The sequence below is a fragment of the Nanorana parkeri genome, unplaced genomic scaffold (assembly GCF_000935625.1).
Source record: "Nanorana parkeri isolate BGI_ZX_2015 unplaced genomic scaffold, ASM93562v1 scaffold2632, whole genome shotgun sequence".
Classification (NCBI taxonomy): Eukaryota; Metazoa; Chordata; class Amphibia; order Anura; family Dicroglossidae; genus Nanorana; species Nanorana parkeri.
This window is the reverse complement of record NW_017308900.1, coordinates 95,565-113,095: the sequence shown is the minus strand read 5'-3', so window position 1 is coordinate 113,095 and position 17,531 is coordinate 95,565. Positions and strand designations below refer to the sequence as shown.

The following is a 17,531-nucleotide window of genomic DNA, read 5'->3' as shown; positions in this document are numbered from 1 at the left end:
ACACACAAAAATTTCCTCTTCTTATAGATACTTTATAAAGCATTACTAACAGTAAGGACAGTGTGCCAGGGCTTCAGGGATATTTTAAATATGGCTATTTATTTGAGTAGGAGTCATTTTAGTAACATTCGGAGACATGGCAAAGAATGTATTCTTGCAATGGCAACAATTTTGATGGCAGTGAGTCTCAATTTACTGTTAAAATTGTAATTTTGTTTTTCATCACACACTTTTACATTTTATAAACAAATTGTGCCTTTCTTAAGCTATTATGACTTAGGTGTATCTATTTTTTTGTTATTTCAGGTAGACCCAGAAAGCTGGGAATGGCAGGAAAGATGCCGTCTGTTCAGTATTAACAGGATGAAAGGTTACCATGGGGAAGGCAGCCAGTCACAGCCTCCATGTCACTGCATCCCCGAAATCAGAGAGAGAGCATTGGATTTCCCTCATCACATCCCAGATTTCCACAAGTCCTATCCTCGCAGCGCCTCTGAATCTTGTTCCCTTGATCTGCACTATTGTCCTCCTCGGAGTGCTGCTGTGACACAAGATTGTCCTGGTGGTCCTGTGAGTATGCCTGAGCCACGGTCCTCCAGTGGTGGTACTTACCCCAGAATGCACCACAACCCCCAACAGTTTGACTGCGATGAATGTATGGCCGCTATTGCTCACAACTCCAGCAAGATCAACCGCTTGCCCCCTACACTTTTGGACCAGTTTGAGAAACAGCTGCCCCTGCATCATGATGGCTTCCACACCTTGCAGTACCAACGTACCAGCACCACAGAGCAGCGTAGTGAGAGCCCAAGCCGTATTCGCCACCTAGTGCACTCAGTACAAAAGCTGTTTGCTAAATCCCACTCGCTGGAGACACCCTCTAAGAGGGAATACAATGGCACCAGATATGAGGGACGTGGAGGAGATGGCTACCAGCACTCCCAGCCTCGGCACAGTAAGAGAAGCAAAAGCAAAGACCGCAAGTCAGATCCTAAGCACCGATCAAAGATGGCAGGGTGGTGGAGCTCTGATGATAACCTTGACAGCGACAGCAGTTTTCTGGTGTCGGCACGTCATGCCATGGAGCATGGAGCTCCCTATGGAGTGGACACTCCTGAAAGTGCCTTCAGAGACTTAACCTTAAAGAGTCTAAAGGGTGGAGGCGGGGAGGGAAAATGCTTGGCCTGTGCTGGGATGTCAATGTCCCTAGATGGGCAAACGCTTAAAAGGAGCACATGGCACACAATGACCGTCAGTCAAGCACGGGAAGCATATCCAAGCTCAGGCAGCCATCATCAAGACAAGATGCTGATGCTTCAGGAGGCCAAGGGGAAAGAGCGAGGATACCATTACCTGCAGGTAGGAATAAATGATGCATTCTCAGTGAAAAACAAATTTTTATAAGCCTACATCGAATGTTTACACTTTTTACTATAGTTTTTATTTTTTAAAAGGTCAATCATATTTCTATCAGAGATTTAGAGGTGCATGCAAAAATGAACATATGGCCATTTGTGAACTACAACAGATTTAATTTAAGCAATAAATTCAGCCTATGAATAGGATCGTGAATAACTTTAAAGGTTATCAATATTTTGGAACATTCATTAAAACTCAAGAAATGGCCTTTGATATGTACATCAACTGTTTTATTTGGGGTTTTTTTAAGCACAGATAAAGTCACAGAAATAGATATGCATTCAGATTGAGATTATACTCACAACCTCTATTTTCATAGTCTTACCTTTAAAGTGACATTAAACCCTCAGATTTTTTAACATAAACCAATACTGTAATGTGTGCCTTACTGTAATCCATGGTAGTTTCCCTTCTCTTTGCTGCTCTTCCTTTTAAATCCTCATGTCTTCTCATGGTTGGGGAGAACTTCCCTTTGCAGCTCAGGGCCTCTTCCTGTAGTGCTGGCTAAGGTTACAAGCCTATAGAAACGTATACACAGACACCATGTATCCATTTCAGAGACAAGGCAGTCTGCTGCAAAACAGAAGTTCTGCCCAGCATGAGAACAGATACAGATTTAAAAGGAAGAGCAGCAAAGAGAAGGGAAACTACCATGGATTACAGTAAGGCACACATTACAGTATTGGTTTATGTTAAAAAATCTGAGGGTTTAATGCCACTTTAATTTACTGTTACAGCAGTTGGCAGCAGTTGTGCAGTTTGTCTAAGTCAGGGATGGCCAAACTGCGGCCCTCCAGCTGTGGTGGAACTACGGATCCCATGAGGCTTTGCAAAATTCTCACAGCCACAGACATGACTCCCGGAGAGAGATGCTTCATGAGATTTGTAGTTTCACCACAGCTGGAGGGCCGGAGTTTGGCCACCCCTGGTAAGTATTACTCTGCAGTCCATTAGAGTTAGACCCTGTGCTCTCATAAATCCGAATTTAAAACGAAACGAATTTTTTGGCAGTGCACATGTCTACTAATCAGTATTCAGTGACAGACCTGATCAGACACACCCTCTCTCTTCTTCTGCACTTGTGATGATGGGTGCGGCTGTTACCCAGTTATGCCAGCATAGAGAATTGTAGTGTGAGGCAGGAAGAAGCATTTTCACTGAAAGAAAAAGGTGTTTAAGGCATTTTCAAGCAAACATCAGTCACTGATCATTTATCTACTATAAAGTGGAAAAAGGTGTGAATTTAATTGGTCTTTAACTCTTTTTTAGAATCTTTTTGTTCAGTACAGTCCAGATTCTACTTCTCTCACTTGACATGTGAATGCTAAGTGAATGAACTCAGTTGCCATAATGCTTTGTTATAGTAACAATAAGCAGTCAGCAGAAGCAACAGATAATATAATAAAATCCCTTGCTGATGCTAACTGGCTGGTTGTATGCTATGTTTTTCTTCACTTAGCTGTATACGGTTGACTTATTTGGATCTGCAATGAAATTCATGATGAGTCAGTGTCTAAAAGAAACCTTCCTAGTTGGCATATTATTCATCTGGAGATTACAAGAAAATGTCAAAAGCATATTAAAGTTAACCTGTGACAATACAGTTTGTAGACTGTTGGCCTTGTGGAGTGTACACATCACCTGTTGAGTACCTAAGCTCTACAAATCTCTGGAATGCTCCAGTATACAAATATCAACCGGCATTACTGCTCAAGAACCTGGAGCTGCCCCTCCCACCTCCAGCAATGCCCTATTAACCAGGGAGGCTGCACATTACAACAATGGGCCAGTAGTGTTTAGCGGGAGTTGAGTGAAGTCAAGTCAGTGGCAGAATCATAGGACCTGGCGGTGGAAAGGGACCCTATTAATGAGCTTTTGAGGCAAATTAAACAATCTGTGTGCATGGGAAGATAACACATATCCATCAATGTTATCAAGGATTGCAGACATTGCTGTTGATACTGACCCTGTACCCCTGTGATATGTACAGTAACGAACAGATGACATTAGACATACAGGAGGAGACCTTGTTGTTACGAATCACAAATCCTCCTATGCAGGAAAAGGAGAATCTGTTTTGCTGTCTAAGCAGTAAAGATTTATTTCACTCAGAGCTCCTAGTCATCCCAGCCAGCACTGAAATGAACCCTGTATGACTAATTCAGTCTATTGCACACTGTAGGAAATCCTAGAGCATTGCCTAAGGCAAAAACTGACAAGATAGCTGTTAGTAGTACTGCAAAAAAAAAAAGCCCATAGTTTAATTGTGTGCAGGAGTACTAACAATTATGTCATAATATAATCTATTGTAATTATCTACTACAACTCTTGTTTTTTTAACTTACAACTAAACAACCTCTTCACAGCTTGCTTGCCGTGCTGGTGGAAGAGGTGGGAAGGCTGAGAATCTGAGATCCTAAGAAAGACTGGTGAGCTATTGAAGACAGAGTAGTTAGCTGGAAAAAAAAGTTTAAACATTATTTCTTTGGGTTGATGCTCCTCCTTCTCCCCCGACAACTTCTGTCCACAGCTCTGGTCCCTAGCAATGTATTGACTATAAAGACAGCTATAAAGCTATATAAGCTATATAGCTGTCTTTATAAGCTATATAAGCTATAAAGACAGCTGTCCTTTCACCTCTCCCTGTTATAGACATTATAGACATACTTTTTGTTAAGATCAATGACAGTAGGAAGGTCACGGGGGGGCATATTCAAATTTAACTATGGCTCCCCACGATCTGTAATTACACCCCACGGTCCAGACCAGGTTTTCCTTCAGGAAGGTTGGTTGATATTTGCATACTAGAGCATGACTGGTTGACATGCTGCCATCTTTAGGTCTGCTGTTGGTAGAGATTTAGCTACTTCAAATTCACTTTAAATCATTAATGTTAGTAAATTGTGTTGCTAATTTGCTGTTGAGATGTTGCTAATGCATTTTAACTTACTACCCTGCCCTTGATTTCTTCATAGTTATTGCTTTCATGCTGTTGACTTTATTATTGACCTCTTCAGTCAGAAAATCTGCAAATGTGGCTCATATAGACCTTTAAAAATCAAATTTTAAAATGTATTCATATTTACAATGAATAGTATATTGCTGACAGTTTAGTTTCTGACCTTAGTTATCTCTTTTTTGTATGCTGAAGAAAACTGTAATTCTAGTAATTTATATGCAAGCTCCAAAGCTCTGTGTTTAACGCTTAGCAATAAGCAGATTAATCTTTATTCAGCTATAATGCAATCAATGTATATGAAATATGCAAATATAACTTTGACATTTTCTACGGTCTATTAGTTGCAAGAGAGTGGGAGAGAGGGCACATTGCTGAGCCTGTGAAATGCACAGAATTCAAAATACACAAATGTTAATTCAGTTAGTGAATATTACAGTAGAATACACAGCAACCTTGTGTGGGGTCAGGTGCAATGAAATATCACTTGATTGTACAGGGGGTATTGTGTCCTGTAGGTGTTTTTATATCTTTTTCCAGATCTCGCCCACTAACGTATGCATGTACGGTTGTGACTAGACTACACAAACTGGTTGATTATTAATGCTAATGGGTGCATGTGCATGCATGCTTAGTATAGCATGAATGTTACAGATATGCGTTTGCAGTAACTGGCAGTATATGGAGTTTTATGTATGCTTGCATAGATGTGTATGTTTAGTAAAGTGTTTCAGTGTGAAGATTTTCTGAACTTTCTGTGTTTTTATATATTATATTGTTGTGGTATCACACATGGATTATTTGAAATTATTTGAAATTATTCTAAATCACACATGTCGAAATAATTAACTAAAGGGTGTGGGAGGACCTCCATTATGAGGAATGCTTATAAAGATGATATTTATTGACTCTAAAGAAAAAGCGCTTAAGGGGGATATGATCACAATATACCACAATGTACAAAAATGTAAGGTGATTATATAAACTGTAATAACCTTTTTACTCTAAGGTCCCTGAAGAATACAAGTGACAATAATTTAAGATTGGACGAAAATAGGTTTAATCATAAACCGAGAAAGGGGGGCTTTACTGTGAGCAGTGAGAATGTAGAACTATTTTCTCCACCAAGTAATATTAGCTGAGAGTGTTTAGAAATTAAAAAAAACATTTAGATATCTTCTTCAGTCAGCATAATATACCAGACTATGGGAAATCAGAAATTTGACAGGAGATTGATCCAGAGATTTATCTGATCGTCAGTATGGGGTCAGAAGGAAATTGTTTACACTCTTTTTTATCATCTTTCAGCAAATTGGCCTATGCTTTGCTTGTATCTTTTGCCCTCCTCTGAATCAAACACATAAAACTCTCACACACAGAGGGTAAACATGATGGACCGTATCCACGATGTAATTACGTAATTACAATATGCCTGCTCTGTGCATCTTCTTTGACCTTAAGTACTTTTTAAAAGTATTCTAAAGCTTGGCAAACTGTAATTGGCATAGTTTAAAGTGTATGTATGGCCAAAAATTGTTTTAGGTGGGGATAGGGTAGGGGTGAGTTAAAAACTCCTATCATGCTACTTTCTTTGCTGCCTGTATACTATTGGTAACATTTCCCTGTCAATTCCTCAGGTGCAATAAGAAGTTAAGGGAAATCTCTAAAAGTGAGGGGAAATCCTTTCTTAGACAGCTGTCCCTGTATTACATGTCCATATTGGGTGATTTGTCCTTACCTTTTGTTCTGGGGACAACTCTATGGGGTCTATTCACAAAGCTGCCGAGGGCAGCCGAGTGAATGACCGATCAGAAGTGAAGTGAGCCGAACACCGTTACACACACACACACACACACACACACACACATATATAATTAGTAGCGCTTTAACAAGGATGTTATCTATGAACAACTATGCAAAAAATGACTGTGTTTGGGAAGGCAGTTATCCAACTGTCGTGGCTTTGATTGTGTATGAAAATGAAAGCAAAAAAGAATAAACAGTGCATGAGGCTTGGTCTTACCTTTAAGTCCTCGTTTCATATGCGTTTTCAGGAATCAGGATTCAAGCTGTTAACTAGGTGGTACAGAAATCCCCAGGTTCTACATTCAATGTTTCCCTCTGTCCCAAATTGCTGTTGGAGGTGCAATGAATCGCCAGGTGACCTCCTACACATCTTTGGGACCTGCCCTAAGATGACTACTTTTTGGTTCTCTGTTAAGTCCTTACTTGGCAAATTCACAGATAGGGAGATCCCTTGGGGTCCAGCCTATTTCCTCCTTCACCATAACTCCTTTCCTGGAAAATCCTATAAGAAATTGATTCTTCCGTACCTACTGAATGCAGCAAGGTGCTGCATTCCGGAATTATGGAAGACAGACAAAAAACACCCGCGGTGTCCATGTGGCTTCACAAAGTTGGTGAGGTGGAGCATATGGAGGATCTTGTCTTGTCTAGTAGGGGTTTACAAGATAAACACTGTAGGATGTGGTTCTACTAGACCGAATTTACTCTTCAACCTTAGTTCTCCTCTTTACTACATTATGCTCCTGATCTGGATTATTTTCCCTTTTTCTACTCGGACTCCGGGGGTTTGGACCATCACCTAGTGGAGATCTCCTTTTCCTCCCTTTTCTTTTCTTACGTATACTTTTCCTTTGTCCGTGTTACCTCCCTCTCTTATTTTCTTCTCCCCTCACCTCCATCCTGCGCTCCTAGCGTGCTACATATACTTACGTTGGACCCTGAGCTTATGTTTCTCCCGAGTAGTCCTCCTCTGGGATGGTTGCCACTCATCCCTGATGGGGATGAAACTGTAGCTTACAGCACAGCACAGCAAAACAGCAGTATTAGCCACTAACCCACCCTACTGCAAAGTAAAGTACTTTGAATATATTGAAGGAGTCCAAGAAATTTTTTTATTAACTACCCCTGCACTGCAAGCGTTAGGTGCTTGTTTGTGTCTAGTTGCTTAAAAGAAAAGTTATACTCACCAGGCCATCTGAGCCGACTTGCTGAGTTGTTCTTAGACCGGTGTCTGGAACGTCTTTAGCACCTAGACAAAAAAAGAGCACTTAACCCTTGCATTGTGGGGGTAGCCCCACTGCAAGGGTTGAAAACATTTTTAACTGGAGTTCTTCTTTACCGATACTTTTCCTCAAGTACTCACCGATGCCAACTACTGATACTTTTTTTTATCATGTGACAGTGTCATGTGACAGTCTTTTTAAAACAATACAGACTAATGATTTTAGGGCAGTGGTGGAGAGCTGGGGCCCAGTCCCAGCTGCAAATGCAGCACCCCTGATAGTTCTGCCACTAACTCCAAGCTGTAGAGGGACTACAAATCTCAGCAATACATTATGCAGCAATGAAGAATACCACCAGCTATAGAGGACTAAAAATACCAGCAATACATTATACAGCAATGCAGAATAATACCATCAGCTAGAGAGGACTACAAATCGTAGCGATACATTATACAGCAATGCCGAATGGTAACTGGCTATAGTGGACTATAAATCCCAGCAATGTATTATACATCAATGCAGAATAATATGATGCTACATACTCTGTGCTGCTCCAGGGTCCCGGCCTGATGTCTCTAGTGGAGGATCTCAGGAGGTCAGTGTGGGGTCTTTGGTTTCTGTGAGGGGTCTCAGGGGGCTGTGTGGGGTCTCAGGAGGCTGTGTGGAGTCCTAGAAGGGCTTGTCCGGGCCTCAGGTGGCTGTGCTGGTTCTCAGGAGGCTGTGCGGGGTGTCAGGATGGCTGTGAAACATCTCACTTGGGCTGTGTGGGGTCTCAGGTGACTGTGTGGGGTCTCTGGTGGCTCTGTGAGGTCTCAGGTGGCTGTGCAGGGTCTCAGGAGGCTATGTGGGATCTCAGATGGCTGTGCTGGGTCTCAGGTGGCTGTGTGGGGTCTCAGGGGGCTGTGCAGGGTCTCAGATGGCTGTGCAAGGTCTCAGGAGGCTGTGTGGGGTCTATGGTGGGCTGTGCAGGGTCTATGGTGGGCTGTGTGGGGTCTCAAGTGGGCTGTGCAGGGTCAATGGTTGGCTGCACAGGTTCTATGGTGGGCTGTGCGGGGTCTCGGTTCGGCTGTGCAGGGTCTCAGGAAGCTGTGTGGGGTCTCGGATGGCTATACTGGGTCTCAGGAGGCTGTGCGAGATCTCAGGATGCTGTGCGGGGTCTATGGTGGGCTTTGCAGGGTCTCAAGTAGGCTGTGCAAGGTCTATAGTGAACTGTGTGGGGTCTCAGGTGGGCTGTGCATAGTCTATGGTGTGCTGTGCGGGGTCTAGGGTGGGCTGTGCAGGGTGTAGGGTGGGCTGTGCAGGGTGTAGGGTGGGCTGTGTGGGGTCTATGGTGGGCTGTGCAGGGTCTAGGGTGGGCTGTGCAGGGTCTAGGGTGGGCTGTGCAGGGTTTATGGTGGGCTGTGTGGGGTCTATGGTGGGCTGTGCAGGGTCTATGGTGTGTGATGCAGGGTCTATGGTGTGCTTTGTGGGGTCTAAACCGGGGGTCTTGCGGACAGGTACGGCCGTGTGCTTCCACAGGAAGGAGTAGATTTGCGGCTAGTGCTGTAAACAGTAAAACAGTAGAAAGGCATCATGGCACACTCACAAACCAGCATGTAAAACAACTTGTCTCACCACTAAGGATAATAACAGAGGTTTGGATACACGTCTTCTGAAGAGGATGTGAAAGCCGCACTGCCGCGCCAAGGCACCTCTTATAGTGCGGTCCTAACTCTAAACTATGAGAGTCTCCATCTTGGAGCACATGGGGGCAGAAGATTTCAAATTGGGTGCAGATTTGTCAGGAGGAAGCCTAACCTCCTTAAAAGCACAGAAACACACAAGGGATCCCGCACATCCCAATGGCAGCTGAGAAACCCCATGCGTCGCTGCACCAAATCGGTCAAGCAAAACAAACGACAAACGTACTCAACAATTTGTCACCAGTTGTAAACAGGCACCGTGATTCACAGGAAGGATGCTAGGATCCTGCTGTGGACCTCGGCAGCCTTCCTGTGCACTGCGGCACCTATTTACAGCATCGGAGTCAATTAAAAAATTTAAAGCTCCGGTATCAGCACTTAGTATCAGGGCATTTTTATGAATACCTAATACGGAGATAATGCCACATTAAAAAAAAAATTAGCGATCAGAAAAAATAGTCCCAACCCTAATCCATTTTCCTGTTGAAGTGGGAATGTCTTTAATACTACATGGAATGCCTTGTTTTGTGCAACCAGGGGCCTGGGTGGCAGGCAGTGGTGTATTTTGGTTTTGTGCTGTCCTAGGCAAGACTAAACGCGGGCACCCCCCTCAGTCTAAATTTGCCCCACCCCTTCCTGTTTAGGACATTTTGCGCAACCTGTCAGTCACTGAAAAAAAGCACACACGAGGTCTCCGGAGAGCTGTGCATGGTCCATGGTTGGCTGTATGGGGTCTCAGGAGAGCTGTGCAGGGTTTATGGTGGGCTGTGCAGGGTCTATGGTGGGCTGTGCAGGGTCTATGGTGGGCTGTGCAGGGTCTATGGTGGGCTGTGCAGGGTCTATGGTGGGCTGTGCAGGGTCTATGGTGGACTGTGCAGGGTCTCATTAGGACTGTGCAGAGTCCCTTTCCCTGCATACATGTGCTGCTCTTCTTACCGGCAGCCCGAAGTTCCATCAGTACCAACAGGATACATTGCAGTCCCCCAGCCTGCTTCTGGGACATCCCACCATCAGATCACATGCCATGGCCAGCCCCGAGCCACCTGCTGCTTCTCCACCACCCCCTGTACAAAGCCAGCCAGGCCGCATCTCACTGGACCCTCCCCTCCGCAGCTCTCTAATTAGGCAGCCGCTTTTAGGGCCTTGCGGCTGCCTAGTTTCCCCAGAATTATCCCTGATTCTGTGCTGCCCAGCCTCGGCCCACCGTGCAAGTGCTCAATATGCCCCAAGGTAAGTCCGGCCATCTCCGCCTCATTGGTTTGGGGCAGTATTTTCTGCCTCCCTCCTGGAAAGTGCCTAGTTTGCCTTGAGGTAGATACACCCCTTGTGGCAGGTAATCGATACTCTTAAAAAGTGTGAAAGAAGGAAGATAACTAGGAAGGATGAACAATGCAGTGTGAAATATGCCATTACAGGTGCAGGGGGATCCCAGGAGGTTTAGTTTAAAGTTAAATATGCAGCCTGCGATTGCTGACTTCTTTTGAAATTGCTAGTAACCTGGCTGTACTGTTGGTCCAAAACTTCAATACTTTCTATGTCACTGACTTTGAGCAGGCATGATTAGAAGATTAGAAGTTCTAACCTTGCTATGGCTTAACTTGCTGCATCTTGTTTTAGGTCAGAGATTTAGTACTGCAGCTGGAGACATTCAGGCAATTAGAATTTTCTGAAAAAGGTCAGTAAGGCTGGGCACACACCTTACAACCATCGCAAGATGGTTGTAAGGTAATTTAAAAAACGTACGATCTGCCTATCTTGGACAGGCAGATTGTACTTGCGGTGATCGCAAGTCGCGCCCCCCTGAGGGGCGGGCTTCCGATGACCGCAATGCCGAACGAGCCCGTCCGGCTTGCGCACACCGGCCCGTCCGGCTTTTATCTTACGAACATGCTACACATACGCCGAACATCGTACGATGCTCGGGGGGTTTTCGAACATGTTCCTAAGATAAAAGTTGTGCGACCTTACAGTAGTAGAGGTCGCACGGCTTCCACACACCTTACGATAATCGCACGATCGTGGGATTTCCCACGATTATCGTACGATTATCGCGTGTGTGGGCACCTTAAGGGCAGCATACAATTTTTTTCCAGCCTTGGTTCCCCTAAAGACCCGACCAATACATATTCAAGTCAAGATTGCGTATAGGCACCTGGAAGTTGTCTCTTTCTCTGTTTCTGGTGTCTGTCAACCAAGTTATTTGTCCTTAAAACTGCAGTGGAAATCATGGTTATTTAATTAGGGAAAAGATGAACAGCCTTCATGCAAAAGATTCTGTTTGTTCATGTGTGAATGCATTCTGTATCTACACCTGCCTCTATATGCATCAAGTGTGTGCAGTTGACAATGCTTAAATATACAGCCAGTTGAAGTGACAGGTTCAAAAATTGTGATGATTTAACCTCACATTTTAGCTAATAAAATAAATTTGATAAAATAGTTTAACAGCCTGCTTTGTTAAATGCTTTGTCTGGTGAGAGCCGTTGCAGACATAGCAGCTGTCCTGTAATGATACTTCCGTTTCTTTAAATTCACCAAAATTGATGTTTTCAGTTCTGCTCATGAAAGGTACAGGCCCGAAGTTCACTGTTCTAATGCAATTACACGCTTCTAACTATTGCTTGGCACCGGACATTAAAATGGTTGTTTTAACATGTGTGTTGGCTAAATAAAACTTTTGATTGCTTTCCTCACAATCTGCTTACTATTGTTCATCGGGGCAACAAGCCCATACTCCGTATCCTACAATGTTTTCTGCCATCAAAACTGTTACAGGCATAGATAACTAAAAATATTTCCCTTTTTATATGTTGTTATACTGTACATAATATTATAATGGCCCTGAAGCTGTGCTAAAACAAACAACATTAAAACTACTCTTTTGGTGAAATAATACTTTAGAAGGCTAGTTTTAAACTTTGCTCCTACTAGGCTGAGAGGGTGCCCCATGTTCTTGATCTTAGCTTTATATTGAAAATACTGCCCTTCTGAATCTTATTCACAGCCTTCATGTATTTAAAGGTTTCAGTCATTCTTCCCTTATTTCCTGATGACTGTAAATATAAGGTTCCTCCAGTCTTTACTGATATGTTTTATTCCCCATACTGTCTTTGGCCGTCTTCGAACTTATTTTATCTTATCAATATTTTTTGTGAGAGCTTTCCAGAACTGGTCACCCCTTTAGAAGCAGACACTATATTATAAATTAGGTCTAACTAAAGGTCCATATAGCAAAATCAGGACATTCCTTCAACTGCCAGTGATCCCTCTAGTCAGGGCTGGTGCAAGTATTTTTGCCTACACAGGCGAAGGTGCATTTTTGTGCCAATCCTCCCCCTAAAACAGCTGCCTAGGCACCGCACTTGTAGTCAATTAACTTGGCCTCCCATCCATATTAATACATGTCTGTACGTCGGTACGGGCATGGACGGGAGTAGAGATCCACCGATACCATTTTTTCTAGACCGAGTACATCAGCTATAGAGGACTACAATTCCCAGCAATTCATTACACAACAATGATGTGGAGGGTCTTAGGAGGGGCAGATGTGGAGGATTTCAGCATGGGAGTTGAGTTCCCACTCTCCCCCACATCCCCTCTGCTCCCGTATCTCCTTTTTGCTACCACTCTCCCCCACATCCCTTCTGTTCCCACTCTGACCCTAGTTCATTTTAATACTTTATTGCTGTGTAGTATGTGTATAGTGAAATGCAGTGGCGCATGTGCAGTAGAGCCTTCTCGGCCAATCCTCTTACTTCTAACTAAACCGAAGTCAGGTTGTTGGAGAGCTCAACGAGTTGAAAGTTTCGATAGAACACCGGCTCTCCTGCAGTGTCAGCCGGCCAATGGTGCCCGTAGCAAGTGAAGTGGACTGAGGAAGCTGCACGTGCCTGCTGAGGAGCCGAAGCGAGCACTCAGAGAGGCGGCTCTGATCACATCTGTCAGCGCTCCCTCTCTCCTCCCGGCCGCTCTGAAGCTGCAGCGGCTGGGAGGAGAGAGAGGGAGTGCTGAGAGGTGTGATCGCTGCCGTGGACGTCTTAAAGAGGCCCCCCTCCCAGTCCGCTTATGTTTCTTATTAGAGATTTCAATTTTGTTTAACCCTTTCGCTGCCAAGGACGTACGGCATACGGAGCTACAAAAGTGCTTCTGCCTGGCCAGCTCAGTATGCCGTACGGACCTGGCATTTACAGTTCTACTATAAGCTCATGGTCTACTATAAGCTTGCTCATGGGAGCAAGCGGTGGCTGGCCGCAATTCAGGATGGCCGAGCGGCGTAGTGATCGGAGCCGCTGTCATCCTGTCAGTTTTTGGATGACAGCGGCTCTGTAGCGTGGCCGAGCGGGGGATCGTTAAATATCATTGATATTTAACTTATTCTACCGGGCCTGCGCTTTCAGAAAAATGGTTTGGGGGGTCTTTTACAAACGCTAGCAACGCAGCAGTTGAAAATCAAATCAATAGGAAAAAATAGCAAAAAATGCAAAAATGGCTTGGCCAGCTGATTTGAAAAATGTTCCGGAGGGCTTGGCAGCGAAAGGGTTAATGAAACAAATAGGTTAATCCAATAGCAAGGTAATTTTGTTGCCAATTACACTGTGATAAGCAATGACCCCATTCTCTAATTCAACAGTGGTCAACTTTGTGAATATAAAGGACCTCAAATGCTGTCCCCCAAAATGTGCAGAGGGTTGCACAGTAGCATCTATTCTTAAATTAAAGATGGACAGCAGACATATAAATCAACAGATAAACAGTGCATTTTGCAAACACATGTTCATGCATTGAGGTGAACTAAGTTAAAGGAGAACTATGGACTTAGTGAATTACACTCATCCCCATAGTTAGAGTCGTTTCAATGTCACACGAGGGCTCTATTGATCGGGAAGTGAGCAAGAAAATACCGCCGATTGGCTCACTTCCCATTCACGTCCATGCAGAGATCAGTGACTGTCCCACCCCCCTCTCTGTTTCTCTAGCACTGACTGGGGGGAGGGTGGCACAGCTGGTTCTGCCACTAGAGAGGCAGAGCCAGCTGTCAATCACCCAGCTGGGTGAATCTTGACATTATTGTCGGGATCCGTCCTGGCTGCGACACTCTCAGCATATAGCGGGCAATAGCTGGGTCAAGGTAGGACACAGTATATGTTTTCCAGTGACCCTGAGGAGAACTATGGAAAAAAAAATGTTGTCCCATAGTTCTCCTTTAAGGCAGCCTATTCATTTTGATTATACTGTCAATGCACCTCGGTGCACGCAAAAATGAACCTGAACCATCTTTTGCAATGCAGTGCTCCACAATGCACAGATTACTCACATTTGTTAATTGCTGTGCACTTTGTATTTGCATTGGGGTGCCATTCACAATAAATAGTACTGCAATGCACTGCACTTAGTACACTTAGTGCACTTGTATGGATTACTGCAACTAGTCTGAATTAGCCCTGAATTAGTTGTAGTAACATATGCTTTACTGCAATGCACAGTAACAAACAACATGTGCTTGGGAATGCCAATTATTTTGAATAGCACCCCAATGCACCTTGCAATTGCACCCAAATGCCTAAGTATTGTAGTGCACCACAACACACAGATAGGAACCATGTGTGTGTTGTCGTGTGTACAAACAAATAGGGCTCATTATGTGTCACTGCAGTGTATGGCACTTTGTGCAGTTCATTGAGGTACTTTGCATTCTGAATGGCACCCCAACATCATGCATTACAATAGTGGGCCACACACGTTTTTTGTGTGCTGTGGTGCATAGTAGCCCATTCAAAATGGATAGGCTGCCTAAATGCAACACATGTTAACTAGGTAAATATGAGTTTAACAGACGTTTAATACAGACAGTAGTTTTATACTTAAAATAATAAAATAAACTCACACTAACTTGTATTTTCTTTTCATTCTCCTGTTGCTCCATAGCACTCCCTCTCTACTAGCAGAGAGGGACTGACAGGCCCTGACATCAGATGTCAGTCCCCACCCCACACAGTCACTTGGCCTTGTCACATGGACTGTACAGGAAGTACACTCGACTGCCTCTCTGGAAGACTGCACAGCAAATCGCAGTTGCCATTTTTGCCTTGCCTTCCTGGTGTTCAACATGCAAGACTCTGCTGGCATTCAGTGCTGCCAGTATAGCTGAAGATGCCACAGCCACACATAGGGTGCTGGCAGGACACATACAGGCCTTGTGTTGGGCACCAGGACTCTAAGCTATCCCTAAGCATTGCTGATCTTCTTCAGTCTTTTCAGCCGCTGCCTACACACCTAAAATTCAAGGATTCTGCAAGAGTGTCAAACTGACAACCATGATTGGATGTTGTTTTCTTCCCTGGAGACCTAATATGCTTTTTCGTACTGACCAGCAATGTAAATGGCAATTTGTTACATATTTCTGACCACTGCTCTATGTAAGCTGTGCTGTATATTATATACTGCTAACTCCTGCACTCCAGGCAATATGTTGTATGTTACATACTCCTGTACTCTGTAGGTGATGCTGTACATTAAATACACCTTACCAAGCCGAAAGAATATGTAAAATAATAATTATTTAAACATGACACTTTGCCTTATAATGTATATGTGTCTGTTAGACTCCCACCTCTGACACTGTAATTAAGAGGTATTTTGTGTAAAGAAGGAATGCCTCAAATGTGTTTAGTGTATATTGCAAGCAGGCACAGATTCTCTTCAACCATGCCCCTATAAGCCACACACAATGTTCAGCACAATGTAGTCACACCTATTTTTGCTATTGTGCACTGCATTTCATCCCTACACAAAGTGTGTCTACCGTAATACTAAAGTTACTAGTATGACTTACTGGGGGAATATATGAAAACTGAAGCAGACAAAATCTAGAGCAGTTGCTTATAGTAACCAATCAGCTTCTCTTTTTTCAGTTTGTTCAGTTAAGCTTTGAAAATGAAAGGTAGAAGCTAATTGGTTGCTATCGGCTACTGCTCCAGAATTTGTATTTTGTACTTTTGATAAATTCCCCGCCCTGTCTACATGGACTAACTTCAACAGCAGCTGGACATCATCCCTGTAGACTGGCTTCCTGTGACAGGGAGTCGGGAAAATAGTGTTTTTAGTACTTAAACAATCACTTTCGTGGTAAGATCATTAGGTAATATTTTAATGAAACCATTTAAAATGATCGAATACAACTTTTAAAATGAAATTAACATGTTGAAGCACATGTTGAAGAAATTAACATGTGTTCTTAAAAATAAGACTAAAGATTCCCATTAAAAACTTTATTCCTATCCAAGGTTTTTACAAGGGTAAAACTGGTTGACAGGAAAATTTTCATTTTCCAGCCTTAACTGAACAAACTGAAGAGAGAAGCTGATTAGTTACTATGGGCAACTGCTTCAGATTCTCTCTGCTCCAGTTTTCATAAATCCCCCCATTGTGTGTATTGGGTATTTTTTATCACATTTTCTGAAATACAGTTGTTGAGCTGATTATATATTTTATTATGTCTGTTCCATATTTTGACACAGTATTTATGTACAGAAATATATCTTCTCCCTGTAGTAGCCAAAGGCTGCTGGGGTAACATCAGCTAGCTACACAATATTATATTATTTTTCTGACCTGACAATAAAGCACAATAACCGCACAATAAACACAGATCACAACCTGCAATAACGAACAAATGAATAAAATGTCTGCCTCTATAGTAAATAACGCCCTTTAATATAGTCATGTATTCCGCAAAAAGACGTGTATTATGGAACGCTGATACTATAAATGGATAAAATCTTTCTTTGTATTATCTTTTCACAGTCTATTGTACAGCAGGAAGTTGCCAGGATACAACAATGAATAGTTGCGTCACTCTTCTGCTTAAGTCATATAATTAGAAATGTGAATCACAAGGATTGTGAAATAACGTACCTTGAACAGAAGAATTCTGTGGTGTGTGTAGTGCATGTGGGCATGTCAGGTTGCGCCAAACTGTGGAAGGATGGTTTAGGACAGGGCTCAAAATTTCCCCTCGCCCGCTCGCATTTGGTGAGTGGAAATAAAGAGAGTGGAAATTCAGTCAGGCACACGGTCACGGATCGCATACCTGACTTATGAGAGCAGCTGCTCCTTGCTGTCCTGGCTCCGTTCCTTTTCGGCTGGAGCTCCGACAGTTCTGAGCCCCGTTCGAAAGGATGGATTAGTAAGGTCTGACAGTTCTGAGCCCCGTTCGAAAGGATGGATTAGTAAGGTCTGCAGACCTTACTAATCCATCCCATCGAACGGGGCTCAGAACTGCAGAGCTGTGACCGAAAGGAACGGAGCCAGGACAGCAAGGAGCGGCTGCTCTCATAAGTCAGGTACGCGGTCCGTACCTGACTTAATCACGAGGGATCAGATTCGTGCCGCCTCCCTGCATAATGGCAAGCAGGTGAGGGGGCTCTTTCTTTTATTTTATGTGGG

The 17,531-nt window shown here is 43.5% G+C and overlaps 1 protein-coding gene across 3 annotated transcripts in view; it reads left to right on the top strand.

The window, feature by feature from the left end:
- The first annotated feature begins 311 nt into the window (after nt 1-311).
- The window catches only part of LOC108802056 (disks large-associated protein 3-like), an 82,297-nt gene continuing 65,077 nt past the window's right edge, over nt 312-17,531 (top strand). For all 3 annotated transcript variants that reach the window (XM_018573946.1, XM_018573945.1, XM_018573944.1), the window contains exon 1: nt 312-1,359. In XM_018573946.1, the coding sequence (XP_018429448.1) occupies nt 364-1,359 (996 nt within the window). In that variant the 5' untranslated portion in view covers nt 312-363. The remainder of the gene's footprint in view (nt 1,360-17,531) is intronic.